The 14,491-nt window shown below is 50.0% G+C and overlaps 1 protein-coding gene across 2 annotated transcripts; it reads right to left on the bottom strand.

The window, feature by feature from the left end:
• Nucleotides 1–266: 266 nt before the first annotated feature.
• Nucleotides 267–6,470, bottom strand: LOC117857862 (hexokinase-3). 2 transcript variants are annotated; one of them, XM_034740756.2, is made up of 9 exons: nt 6,191–6,470; nt 3,377–3,521; nt 3,128–3,295; nt 2,627–2,701; nt 1,941–2,096; nt 1,727–1,825; nt 1,520–1,647; nt 838–919; nt 267–739 (listed from the first exon to the last, which is right to left on the bottom strand). In XM_034740756.2, the coding sequence occupies exons 1-9, from the start codon at nt 6,460–6,462 to the stop codon at nt 371–373; spliced, it is 1,494 nt and encodes a 497-aa protein (XP_034596647.1). In that variant the 5' UTR covers nt 6,463–6,470; the 3' UTR covers nt 267–370. The 2 variants fall into 2 exon arrangements, with proteins under 2 accessions (XP_034596647.1, XP_034596646.1); XM_034740755.2 differs by having other exon boundaries at nt 2,627–2,704.
• Between the last annotated feature and the right edge of the window lie 8,021 nt (nt 6,471–14,491).

The following is a 14,491-nucleotide window of genomic DNA, read 5'->3' on the forward strand; positions in this document are numbered from 1 at the left end:
TTATTACTGTGGTCTAGTCTGGTCTATCTCAGCTTTTCATGAGATTTGGCCTACAAGATCAGTTCATCATCAGCTCGGATTCACAATGAATTTGTTCCCTTCAAAGAAAATAAAACTATCTGAATTTCCTCCTAAGAACTTAATCCAGCCTCACTGGCACCGAAAAGAAAAACAAGCTACTAATACACAGCAACACCTACATCCACCAAGGCAAAAAAAAAAAGACTAAATATAATTAAGAGCCGAGATAGGAAGGAGAAATGTGATTTCTCTGCACAAGACCAGATTTTATATTTATGAATATAGATATCAAACAATGTCCCTTTTTACATTTGCACAGAGGGGCTAGCTCCTGTATCACCATCTCTCCCTATATGGAACCTTGCTGTCTATTCGACGAATATACTGCAGCGAGAAGGGCAGCGCCCACCCCCGACCCATCCTCCGTCACCCTCAGCGCCACTGTCCGCGCCACCTCCTCCCCTAGGATCTCCACCAGGGCCTCGTCTAGGTACTCCCTGAACACTGGGTAGCCCTGGTACAGGCCGCCCTCAATCGCCACCACTGACCGCCGAGGCTGCCCTCGCGTTCTCCCGCTTGAAGCCACACCGCTCCCATCCCGGCCAAGCTTTTTCAGTATTCCTACAATCCCTGCGGCGGCTAGGCGGGCAGCTCTCCGGGTGACGATGTCACAGACTTTGACAACAAGCCTTCGGGTTTTCAGAGGAGTGTCGGGTATCTGCAACGGAATCATCAAAACCTTTCAGTACATACAGGTTGGAGCAAACACGCATGTTTTAGTTTGAGTTTGAGTTAGTGGATATCAGGAAAGCTGACCTTCAGATGTTCTTGCAGTATCCTTCTGACTTCGCTCAGATCCGGTGAATCGTCCTCGCGAATTGCAGCCAGAAGTGGTGTGCTGGAACACAAACAGTATGTAGAAAACATATGTTAGGAATAGTTTTTTGTGAACAAGCTTTAGTTAGGCACTGATGTTCAGATCAAGGAAATCAGCCAAGTAAAGTTTTCCCTTTTAAAGCTCAGTGACACAAAAAATGTTCTAATCAAGATGCTCAGCTGAGCAGCAATACTCAACTAAAAGATAAGCACTGCCACTTGAATTGGGAGCAGCATGAATCTTACCAAAAAGAAAAGAAAAAAGGATGCAGTAGCCAAAAGTTCAAAGGGGCAGTAAAACACTAGAGCTATGTAATGCACAGATAAAACTCGGTGAATAGGAAAAATCATAGCAGAAGAAATACTCTGAGAGCATTTTTTTAAGGACTCAGCAACATTTTCTTTTAAGGAGTTTTGCTATTTTCATAATCCAAATGGATAGTATTTCATCTGGGACTAGAAAATAAAAGGCAAGGTTGAGAAAATACAAAATAGTATAGCCTTGAACTTATTACAGAGTACCAGGTAAGCAAGTTCCCATCAAATCATTCTACCTCCCCAGTCCCCTTTTCCACAGCACAATAATATGAGCTAAGCAAAGCATAGCAAGCATTAAATTTACCTCAATGTGAAGGGGGTAGATAGATTATCAGCAGCATCACCAAAAACATCTGATTCTAGAGCCATTCGATGGAGCACCAGCCTTGCAATTTCCCCAAGATAAATTCCAGAGATCATTTTCTCAAAGCCCTGCATCAATGACAAATTTGTTCAGCCATATTTACTAATCAAGACAGATATTCCATAAGGTATTTTACACAAGTTGCACCTGATCATTGCGATTTTGTGTCTCATCATCTAGGGAGATGTCATAAGGAGTTCTTGGCAAATGTGATGACCAGAAATTGCCCCATTCCATGTTTACTACCTGATGAATCAAACATTTGAACATAAAACATAAGAACCATCTTTTTTTTTCCTCCACAGGAATATTGGACAAGATAGATAATTTGACTACAGAACAAAGTGGATAAAGAATATACCATGCCACCGGAGTTTGTAAGAAGACCCTGGCATTTAATAATTGCATCAGTGCGCTCAATATAGCAAGCATTGGTGCCAGCCCCGATAATCACAGCAGCCACTGTATCCTCATCATGATAATGGCCTAGAGCTAATGTCCCCACAGTGTCATTCACCTGTAGAAATAGCATGAAGATAAGTATTTAAAAGGTGTTGGTGCTACGCAATAATTAAAAAGCAATAACCTTAGCAGCACATGCAGGTTGAAAATATGCATCACAATATTCCCTTGGTAGCTCACAGAAAATGTTTGGTGAAAAGCAAATTCGTGACTTCATCAGGAAATCAAAACTAAACAGAGAAACTTTAATAATTTAGGAAAGGCTGGCATCAGGAAAAAGATTTAATGGCGCAGAAATATGTACCGTCTGTGCAATAATTAGAAAGCTGCTAAAGAAGTATTTGAGTTACCTTGTAAAAAAATTCTTTTGCACGACAATGTTCAGGGTGCAAGGATCATACTTTCAATCCAATATCCGGTAAAAGATTAAGTTGATTATACTCAAGCAAGGGCACCCATATTGTAATGCACAAAATTCTAAATATGTTCCATATTAACCTATGTTAAAAGAGGCTTGCCTAATGGGACAAAATGATCAAAGTAAATACAGTACCAACAGATGTAGGCAACAAGCCAACAACCTACCAGAGCAGTGACTCGCACATTTAGTCCACTCATAGCAAGAGCTTCATTTAAGCATTGAGCCACATCTTTCCCAACCTGCTATTGCATAGTTCACATCAGTAATCGTATAAAAATTAGAATGATAAACTGGACATAAAAGCAATCGTATAATAAAAGAAAGCAATTTGAGTTTCCTATTATATGCATACACAACTGAGATAGAAAGTTCAGAAATAAAGTGGTAACCAGAGGTGCAATCAGGGCATTCACACAAAATGAATACTTGACTGTGTGGTAGAAAACATATAGCAACTTCATGCGTACATATCAATTTTCCATGTATATCACATGTTGCATTCTCCTTACAAAAAGAGATTGCGTATCTACCAACATTACAAAGACAATGTTAGAAAGGTCTCGATCATTTACCAACACAATGACTCCTGATTTATTGATTAAATGGCATGAAAAACTTATCTATCACAGTAAGCACAGTTCTGGTATAGAAATAAGTTTCCTTACCGCATTTTCAATTGAAAACCCTTTAGTCCACCTAATTAATGACCCTGAAGACACTGAAGTTTGCCTAACTGGGAAAGAAAATGTGAAACCAAGCGCCCTTTTTTCATCTTTTCCATCTTCCCTTTCTACAAAATCCTTCAATGCTATGGCAACAAAGTTGAATAGCTCCTGCAGTTGAACAAGAAATCAGAGGCACATCCTAGAAACATAGTTCATCAGAAAATGGAAATTAAATGAAATGACAAGCACCTCAATTGTACCCTTGGTCAATTCCTCAGGGATGGGAAGTTCAACTTTCCGACTGGTGACCACGGACCCTGAACCAACTTCTACTCTCAATGCTCTAAAGTTTGTTCCTCCAAGATCGATGGCATAATATATGCCTTCTTCATTTCTGTTAAAGGTACAAATCTGAAGTCAGTATGGACATTTTGTTCAGAAAAAGAAAGGGAACATAAATTGTTCTCCATGACATAAAGCATAGAACATGCAGTGCACAACAGTGTTGTATGATCTGAAAAGGACGACTACAATTTTACTCCTTGACTCTATGATTACAAGGACACCTCTACACCATCCAAGTTTTAAAAACATGCTACTATTTCCTAAAATAGGTTGTTGAAACAGCACAAAACATTTCCCCTGACAACAATTAACCAACCTCATCACAGTAACCAGTTCATACTAGTGACCCAGAAAACTCATGCTTCAGTCTTACGATACAAACAAGCCGTGCAAGACAACAATAGCCGTTTGTGCATGCAATGACAAGCAACGGACGTGAACAGTATCCGTTTCTGCGTACCAAAGTGATGTGCACTACCCCTCACGACAAGCCGCACAATGACACCATGCCAGCTCAATGCCAACTCCATGGATGCATCCCCCTTTTGTGTGCTCTACCGCAAGTGCATTTCCCTTGTTTGTGCTCTAACAGCTAGTGCATCTCACTTGTGAGTGCTCTAACGGCTCGCCACACAACGACACCATGCCAGCTCAAAGCCAACTCCATGGATGCACCTCCCTTGTGTGTGCTCTACCGGCTAGAGCATCTCCCATGTGCATGTTCTAACGCCTAGCACATCTCACTTGTGACTTGTGAGTGTACTAAAGATTTCCTTAGGATCAAATGTTGCACAAACAAATAACTAGGTATGGAAGAAGCTCATATCTCCTACCCAGACACTACAGAATAAAATGCAGAATTGCAAATTAGTTATGAGTAGAAAAATGGTGTTGCAAAGCCGATGAAATTGAGCAATTGTATGCTTTTGATCATCAGGGTATATTATTCCTTAGCAAATATGAAACCGGTCACAAATTAAAGAACAAAGATATCAAAGTTCTAGCATACTGCATTCTACATAAGATCAAGCAAACCTGGAAGAAATTGTTTCATTCCCGTCACAAAATAGACAACTTATAACCAATCATCACAAGAACACGCACTGTCAATGAACGAGAAACTCTGCAGAACTAAAATCCAAGCATGTGACAGAAGCAAAAGAATAAAAGACAAACCAAACCAATGTGTATCCATCTGTCATGCAGATGGTACTACCATCACGCTAAGCTGTTGCAACAGCAGCTACCTAAAACAAATCATTGAACCTAGACAACTAGGACAGATCAATAGAAATGAATAGATTCCATGGGTAACTAAGCGGCTAAATGTCTGGTTTGGCCTTCATCTTGATTGTTCAGCTTGGAATCAGATGAAAAACTGTAGGGACAGTACAGGCACCCAGCCTTGAACCAGCAACAGCTGAGAATCCCCATCCAGTAGAACAAAGAAACATTTCTGCATTTCGGCTCGCCATCATCATCATCATCAGATATTCTTGCACACCAAAAAGTGTGGCCTCCCCAAGCAATGATTCCAGTCTGACAGAGAACGTCCCAGGCCACATTGCCATTGTGGAATACAACCTGGCGCCTGTGAACCCAATGCCGGGCGCATAAAAGCCTAGGCAGATTCATGTCCCAAGATGCCACCCTCCACACACCCTTTATGGCGGTCAGGACACCAAACCCCTCCATGAATGCAAGCGTCAACCCAACAGTGCATGCCCAAGGAGGGGCCACAAGGGAACTTCTTGGCATCTGCCGAGATTAATGGTCTGAGCCCCGGAGCTGCACCGGCACTAAGGTGCAGCACTGCAGCGCAATAGGCATCAGGCACCGGCACTAAGGGTAGCCTTTGAGCTCCGGCGGAAGGCGAAGCAAGAAACCAGCATCGTTCTGTCCCGTTCCAACAAAGATGGCAACTTTATGACGTCGTATTTGCGGGAATTCCACGAGGAAAATCGATGAGATGTGCGCGGCATTATACGGAATCGAATAAAGATGGCGACTTTATGAACAAAATATATCAGAGCAAAAGTAACGGCCCAAATTCGTTCACTGTTGGAAGAACACATCAGTAAAGTAGAGACCCGAATTTGTTCGCCATTGCACAGCAGCGCAGAGGAACAGCAGGAAGCAGAAGCTTGTGTAACGATCCCCAACTGAGCACTGACACGACTAGTCCGGGGAATGGCACGCCCAATGCAGTGTGCATTGGGCGCAAAAAGGTTAGAAATGTGCGTCCTGGCGTGCCGCCGCTTTATCAAAACAAACAAGCCGATGAATAACCCAAGCAGCGGGGAATCCGTACGCGCAGCATTTAGCAAGGAAACCCGAAGGGAAAGCGAGAAATGCGCTTCGCTCCACATCAGTCGGGAGGCAAGGAAGCAGGGGGGAACAGAATAAAAGAAATCACATTGCGTACACGCACCGGAGGAACATCGAAACCGAGCAAGATGGCGAGATGCAAGGGTATGATCCAACTACCAACATGTCAGTTAAGAAACACAGGGTGGGAAAAGAACTTTATTTTGTGTGCGTTCTAATCAAGAATCACAAAAGGGACAACTCAAAAAGGGAGGGAGGAAGAAACAAGCGCTTCAAATCAAGGAGCCGCGAGGCCACGAACGAGGGAAGGCAACGGCACACACACACACACACAACAGGCAGTAAGGATGAGGGAGGGAGAAGCGCAGGAAGAAGAAGGGGGGCCCGTACCCGGTGGGGAGCGCGTCGACGAAGGTGAGCAGCATCTTGAGCTTGCTCCCGCCGTCGGAGGCGAGGCCGGCGTGCATCTCGACGACCATGGCGTCGACGACCTGCCGCAGGCGCGCGGGCGGCGTGGCGCAGCCCTCCTCGAACTCCCTGAGCAGCGCGACGGCGCGCCGCCAGCGCGCCCGCGCGGACGCCCTGCGCGCGACGAGGGCCGCGGCGATCGCGCACGTGGCCGCCGCGCAGCCCGCCGCCACCCCGAGCCCGACCCGCCCCATCCCCCACCCTCCCCCCCCCCCCCCTCCGGCTCCGAGCGCGCGCGGCGGCGGCGGCGATCACGGCATCCCAGGGCGCGCGGTCCCGCCCCCCTCCTGGGAGCCGCGAATCCGCGCCAGCACCCCGCGCGCGCGCCCGGGACGCGGCGTCCGGCCGGCGGCGCGCGACGGAATGGCGAATGGGACGGGGCGGGATGGGATGGGATGGGATGGAACAGAGAGAGAGCGGCGCGGAGGGGAGGGGCGGCTAGTAGTGGAGAGAGAGAGAGAGAAGGGAAGGGGGGGGGAGAAATAGAAATAGGGAGAGGAGGAGAAAGCCAAGAGCGTGGCCGCGGGCCTGGGCTTGCTCTTTTTATTATGGCCGGATTTCTTTCGCTTTCACCCTCTCAGTTTCCTCCTATTTCCACTCTGCGGCAGCCGCCACTGTCCCTGCATCTGATCTCTTGGTGAGGTGAAATGCTCTTTTTCTCTCCTCGCCTTTGACCTGCTGCGGTCTTTGTTCTTGCGCCTGCATTTGCGTTCCCTCGTTTAAAATAAAGTCACGCTTGATCTGTGTGCTTATACTATTAGCATGGCTGAATTTCTTTGCACGAGAGGTCGTTCGGATTTGTCATGTTCGATGTCATCCGGTTCAGAGATTAGTATCCATCCTTTGTGGTTGTGGATTTCCCTCTCTCTTTATTTGTACGTGGTGGTGGCAACAAACGCCAGCTCAATTAAGATGATGCATGCTAATTTCAGCCCGTACGTGCTGAAAGGTTTTGGATATGCTTCAGAAGAACAGCCTAGTTTCGTGTCATCGCGTGTATTCCTGTTATGATTATCCTGTAGTATGGCTGAATGAAGACGTCTTACGCAATTAGCGTGCTGCTTCTTTTTCCCCCCAAATCCACAAGTATTTCACCTTTCAAACAAAAAAAAAAGGATACTGCACAAGTATTCCAGGTAGTGGTGGTGGTGATGTCAGTGTCAGCAAGCAATGGCGGGAGGTCAACATAACCAAAGCGGCGGAGTCAATCAGCAAACGGGCGCCGCATTGGGCATGGAAATTTCAAACCCAAAAGGCGATCGATCGATGATCCATTTCCCTGCGTTGAAGCAATCATGCAGGGAGGCCCCCGCGCTGGCCGGAAATTGGGCGACGGACGCGACAGTCCAGTGCAGTCCAAGGACACATGAGCGGCAGCGGCGGTGGGCCGGCACACGACGCAGGGGCAAAGCCAGCGGTGGTGGTTGTGGGAAAAGACGGGGGCGCCCTCGTGCGCGCCGGGGAATTGCCGATATGGGCGCGGGGTGGGGCGGTGCGTGGGACGGCATGGCCTTTGACCTCTGTCGGGGAGCGGCCCCACCCCAGCACTTGCCCGGTTCAGCCGGTTCAGGCCAGGCCGGCCGAGTCTCCCCGGGCCGGGGTCCTACACGTCCGGCCGGCGTTGGACGGGGGGGCGGTCAGCTTTGACCGGGAGGGACCAGGCTACCGCCTTCCGCCGGGTCGTACGCGAGTGGATGGTACTACGTGTAGGAACGAAATGAATCGCGTCGCGTGTGTCATGTGTGCGCCTCAGCGTCGTCCGGCGCCTGCGGCCTGCATGCGCTGCGCTGCCCATCGTCTGCGCTGCATCCGCGTGAAAATACTACTCCACACATGGGGGGCACTGGCAGCTCGGCCGTGCCCGTACTCGTACTCCTCCCTGCGCCATGCGGCCGAATGTTTTCAAAGTTCCGTTGCTTTCGCGCAGTCACGGTTGATTGAAGCCGTCCTACTCTACTACTCCTATGACTCGGACTCGCAGTGTGCTTTCTGGGCGGATTTGCTCGGCTCCCGAACATGGCTCGACGCGACGCGGCCGGCCGACGACGCCAGAGCCTCCCACGCGTAACGCGTGGTCTCGTCGCCGCGCGCCCACCGCGGCCGTTGCTCTTGCCGGCCAAGTCATCTAGGGCGGCATGCGCCGCCGCCGCCACCGGCACGCGACTCTCGCCTGCCCTGCACCGCGCATTCATCGACGGATCGACCCCGCGTAGCCGCCGCCGCACGTGGTTTCGCCTTCACCGTTCGCATGATGCGCGCGCCCGGGGCTATTAATTGCGGCCGGCACCGGCGCGTGACGAGCGCCAGCGCGCGGACGGACGCCGGCAGCCGGCGAGCAGCGGCTCATGGCCGTAACACGGCCAGACCAGACCAAGGCCCTACGATTCACCACCGGTTTCCAGCCACCTCATTTACCCGTTTGTTCGTGCAGTCAGAGAGAGGCACGCGCGAGTGAGTGAACGCTGCCGCTGCCAACTTTTTTGCTTCGTTCGCAGTCTACCACTCTACCTAGGCAGGCAGAGGCAGGCAGGCACTGTCCAACACACATGGCCTATGTGACTATACACTGAAGCGCAGTTAAAGCTCCGATCGCGGCCGAAACAAATGGCCACGCATCATCCACGCCGTGCAGTGGACCGGAGCATAAAACGTGGAGCTACAAAGGCTCTCCCTGCAACTTACCACTACACTACTGGAAGAAGGAATTCCATCCTTCCTTGGAATAACAAACAAGTCACTTTCTTTGGACACCGACCGCTTCGTGATCGCTCCTACTAGACCACAAGTACGACGACGCATCATCATTTTGTCCGGGATTTTCCACACTTTCCCACACGCGTCCGTCCGCCTTGCTTGCTCCCATCACATGAACGGCATAATTGCTGAAATCACGCGCCCTACCCCCTCTTCTACATACTCTACTACTACTGATTTTGAAACCAAACTGTACACTACTGTGCAGTATGCAGTGACATGAGCTCGCGCGCATGCCGGGAGGTAGCGATGACCACCACGCTTAATTGCTCATTACACCCAAGATAAGCGTGGTCAAGCGATAACGAAAACTATTCCGGTTATCCTTGCCGTTTCCACCGGAGGCACATGCACGTGAAGGGAATCGTGCATGCGCGTGCTCGCTGAGGTGTACACTGCCGCAAGTGCAGCGCTGGAAATGGGGGAGGGCAGCATAATTAGCTCTCGGAGTATTGCTGCGTGTGGGTGAAGCTGCTAAATGCAAGGCCGCCGGTCAAGTGTTGCGTGCGGTCAAAAGGGCGGGCGCGGGATGCGTGGCCTCTGCCTCGGAGAAGAATCTCCAGACCGTTAAAGCTCCACGAGGATTAACGAACTTTGCCGCCGCGGAATGAATGCCACCACCATCCACGCGTTGCCTCTGCCGCCGCAGGATGGAACAATCTCCTGTGTTTCCCTCTCCTGCCCCCGCGCCCCCCCCCCCCCCCCCCCCCCCCCCCCCCCCCCCCCCCAAGATGTGTGATTTACCATGAAATACAAAATAGTAATATTGCCATAGTACAAATTGTTTTACGAGTACAAATAAACGTGTAGGATCTATTCAAATGGGGGTACACATTAAAACGTAATTGCAAACAATACGTTAGGACTTTATTAACCCAGGGACATTTATTTTATTTTTTGGCGAGGTAATGAATTATTTTACCCTTTTGTTCTATGGACCAGCCTGTGTGTTATTAACTTGTAACCGTAGAGAAGGCAACTGCAGTCAAGAAACAACATGTGTGTCATGTCAGTAATTTAATTTGACATTTCAAATTATGTAGTGCAATACTTATAATCTGACTATTCAGCATGACCTCGTTAGTCACCTTTCGCAGTCAAGCAAGAAAGGAACACGCACGCACAGTCCTCATCTCATCTCGTCTCTTCTGATGCTGCGTTGCGTTGCGTTGTGCTGCCTGCGTTTTTTTTCCAGGAGATCCCAAATTTGATTCCATCCCCAAGATTTGGGGGGACCAGCTCTCCCCTAAAATCATTTTCCTGATGGCTAGGGCTGGTCGGAGGGGCAGAGCTGGTATTTGGGAGAGGCGGCCGAGGGCACAACGGGGAAAAGCCGCGGCTTCGGAGGCAGGAGTGGGGGAGCGAAATAGAATGAGGCGGTGGGCCCCGCGCATAGTAAAGTGTGTGGGACACATGGGGGGAGGAGGAGGGAGACAGCGCGGCTACAGTTCTGGACAAGAAGCAAAAGGCGCGGCGAATCCCCGCGTGGACGCCGCCCATGAGCCAGCCTGATGTCTGAACAACATGAACAGCGTGTGGTTTTGGATGCAACAGTCGCACGATCTACGTCGTCGTGATTTGTCGCGTCAGACCGACAAGGTTTACACTCTTTGATACTGCTGCTAAGCATTCCTCTGGGTAGCTTCACAGATGATTTGAGCAAGCACACGGATCGGCAACAAGGACACACTGTATAGTGGTAGTACCATTTTTCCGGCAAAAGGTCGTAATCATTCGCATGGAAACGCCACAAGCCCAAAGCAAGAGGCACTTGCGAGCTTGTCCTTCGGAGCACAGTGGAAGCACTGGTCACGTCACTTGCCCCAGCTGAGCAGCTCCTCCCAAAATAATGGAGCCGGCCGGTACAGCCGGTGGTCAAGCAGGCAGAGAGAAGAGAAGGATCCGATTCGAGATGGGTGGACTTTCCAGTGTGGTGCCATGCCCATGCGACGATGCGAGGACCATGGTCCATGGACCGGGCGCAGGGAGGCCGGGAGCGTAGGGCGCGCGAGCGGCGACGGGAGCTGCGTCTCGGCGGGCCGGCCGTACCAAAGCTCCAGCTGGCTTCCGCTCACTCCCAGCTCAGCTCGCAGCTTCCCTTTCGCCTCTCTGCTGCTCTGCCGCCCTGCCGCTGCGCCTTTTTGATTTGGGCATTATTTTTTTCATTTTTCTTTTCTCGCGCTCGAAGACGCGACGCGCCCCGAAATCCCACCACCCACGCGCTGGCGCTGGCGCTCCTCGAGATGCCGCTTCCGCCCGCCCGGGCCCCACCCGCCACATCAGCTGAGCCCCCCCCCCCCCCACACACACTTGGCACCATCAACCACCCAAAATCATGCGCGCACCCCACACCTTCCTACCTAGAGGACATATTCCTCCACCCCAAAGTAGAGCCACACCGTCGCCGGCATTTTCAGGAATGGGCAGTCAGGTTGGTGACCTAGTATTTTCCTTTCACGAGATATAGTAGCACCTTCTTTTATTTCCTTTATTTATTACTATATCCCACATTGACAATGGTACGGTACCACCCGTTTTAGCATTTGTCCTTTTAAATTTATTTTTTTTGAAAAAAACGGGTCCAGCAAAGACTGCCGGACTTTTAAAAATGCATTTAAACATATCTGGAAGACCTATGGTCGTGCAGTAAACTAAAATGTTCTCTACAAAACACGTACAATGATGTGTTTGTTTAAATATAAAGATCGTTGCAACACCACGCATAGGAAGCCGTCTAGGACGCACGAATAGGGATTTTCTTCGATTATTTTAGCAACTCAAATTTAATACATACCATTAATCATTGACTTGCACGCGTGTATGCCATCATCAGCCATCAGGTACCTCCTTTTCTATATACAAACTCTAACCGCTAAAAGCAATTAGCAATCATGTAGACACAAAAATGGTTATACAACCTGGCACATGCTTATTCGTGAGGTTAATAAGGATCAGTCTAGCGCTGTCGCCACAGAGCATATTGTTCGGAGGCACGTGGGCCCTTATACTTTGATATTTTTTGAGAGGTTATAATCCATAAAGGTAGAGGCATGCTATGTGATGTAGTTGTACACAGGACTTTATAGCCAAATAACATGAAAATTTCAATGTACAGAGAAAGAAATGGGATGAGAGTAACTTGGCGGAACATATGGTAGTGGTCAACATGAGGAGCAGAGCAAGGAAAAAGGGCGGGGTTGAAGGTAAGGTAGCAGCAGCATGGAGCAGGGCATGCGAAAAAGGGGGAAGCTTTCTCCCCCCGTCGTGGGACACATTTGCGGGTGGACGGAACGGAGGAGGGTGCTGCAAGGAAAAAAAAAAAAAGGAACCCGCCCTCCCCCCCTCGTGAATAATGATTGTTTAGAAGCCCACGGCCCAGTCCCCGAGCCCGGGCCCGGGGCTCGAGCGCTGGCCGTGCCGTGGGCCCTACCACCTCGCCCGCAGTCGTCGTTAGTTCGGCGCCGCAAGATCCCGATCCGACGCTGGAGTGGAAGCGCGGCCCGGCCGTTATGGGGGCGGGGGTGGTGCCGCGCAGGCGGTGAGCTGGCGCACGTGGAAGGGGTGCCGGGCAGGCAGGGCCGCAGGGGGAGAGGGGAGCTGCCGGGGCTCTGCTTGGTCCTTGCGGCATGTGATGGGTAGTTTGGTTTGGGGGGCGTGCGCCGCTGGGCCCGCCGGCCCCGCCAAATTAACCCTTTTTTTACTACTCCTACTACTATACGGCCGCGGGGCGGGGAGACGCTGCTTCTGCTTCTGCTCTGCTCTGCTGGGCGCTGGCTGGACTGCTGCCACTGTGCCACACACACAGGGCACTGTACCGCTGTGCCGTACGAACCACCCTGTTCTGCTGGATCTCGCCATCTCGGTTTGCCGGTGCCCGTACATGGACGGCAGGGTGGTACCGGCCGGCGGTGGAGTACGCGCCGACGAACCGCTTCCTTCTGATTCGGCTAGCTACCACGTGTACGATGGCGCCACTACGCCGGCCGTCGCCTCGCTATTGTGGATCGACCGATTGATAGATGGATGAGTCGACCGGAACGGTGATCTCGGCCCCGGCCGGCCGTCTCATCGTCGGCGCGCTGGCTAGCTGTGACCTGCGTGTGCTCCGGCCGGGCCAGGATGGCGCCGCTCGCGCCCTCTGCTTTGTTTGTCCAGTCCAGGTGGCTGCTCGCAGGGATCCAGCTGTGTCGCACGACCAAGATCGATCATCATCGATGTGGCGCATATATTTGGGGTGCAGGGGAACCTCGAACTACTCGAACGGGATCGTCCATGCATACGCGCACTCCCAAGCTGGGTAATCGATTACTTGATCTGGAGCCTGCCTGCCTGCCAGCTCAGCACCAAAATCCTCGCTGGAAACACAAGAGCTGGCAGGTACAGTACGTGATGGTCAGAGCACAAGACACCCTCTCCATCCTCCCCATTCATACCGATCCAACACAGAGTAGCAGTTAGTATTTGTTCAAGGATTCAAGTAGTATTCAGCAACGAACGCGCCAGCTGGAAGCCAGCAGAAAGGAAGGGAGTAAAAAAAAAGGAATGGGTTGGGAGGCGAGGTAAAGAGCATGGTACAGCGGTAAAAAAAGTGAAGATCAAAGGCCTTCAGGGTGAGCTGGCTTTGGCAGGTGGAGCTGGCAGGGTAGAATGGATTGGATGGGCGTGGTTTTGGCCCTGCAAGTACGTACAGTAGAGAGGCAGGCAGAGCCAGCTCTTTGTCCTCTGGCGGTCTGGCCAATATGAGGCTTTGCCGGCTTTACAGCCATATCATGCATGGCCACCGGGTTGCATCGCATTGCATGCACATCCGAAATCCGATCCATCATGCACGCACAAATCTTCACGCCCACCAGTCCACCACACACACACACGGGGAAAAAACCCAAAAGGTCCTCGGCTACTCTAGCTGCCTGAAGTCCTGAACTATAAATAAATTAATTTTCGGGATACTTTTTTTCGAACGGGTCGGAATATGAAACTTTTTTTAAGCATGTAATGAATTATCTTGCAAAGCTAAAAAAATAATAGTACTATTTTCCCTTGCAGCTTGATGATTAATAATAGTGCTCAGGAATGCAATAAGGATATATGGATACACCCTAATAAATTTTAGCACCTGTCACATCGGATGTTTGGATACTAATTAGGAGTATTAAGCCCTTGTTTACTTCCCACAAAACTCCCAACTTTGACACTATGCAAAAAGAAGATTCCCCATCATATCAAACTTGCGGTACATGCATAGAGTACTAAATGTAGACGAAATCAAAAACTAATTGCACAGTTTTGTTGTACTGTTGTACTTTGCGAGACGAATCTTTTGAGCCTAATTAGTCAATATTTGGACAATAATTCACAAATACAAACGAAACGCTACAGTGTCGCATTTATGGCAAAATGCCAATTTGGCACCTCCCAACTTGGGAAGTAAACAAGGGCTAAACATAGTTTAATTACAAAATCAATTGC

Source organism: Setaria viridis, chromosome 5, assembly GCF_005286985.2.
Source record: "Setaria viridis chromosome 5, Setaria_viridis_v4.0, whole genome shotgun sequence".
NCBI classification, from domain to species: Eukaryota; Viridiplantae; Streptophyta; class Magnoliopsida; order Poales; family Poaceae; genus Setaria; species Setaria viridis.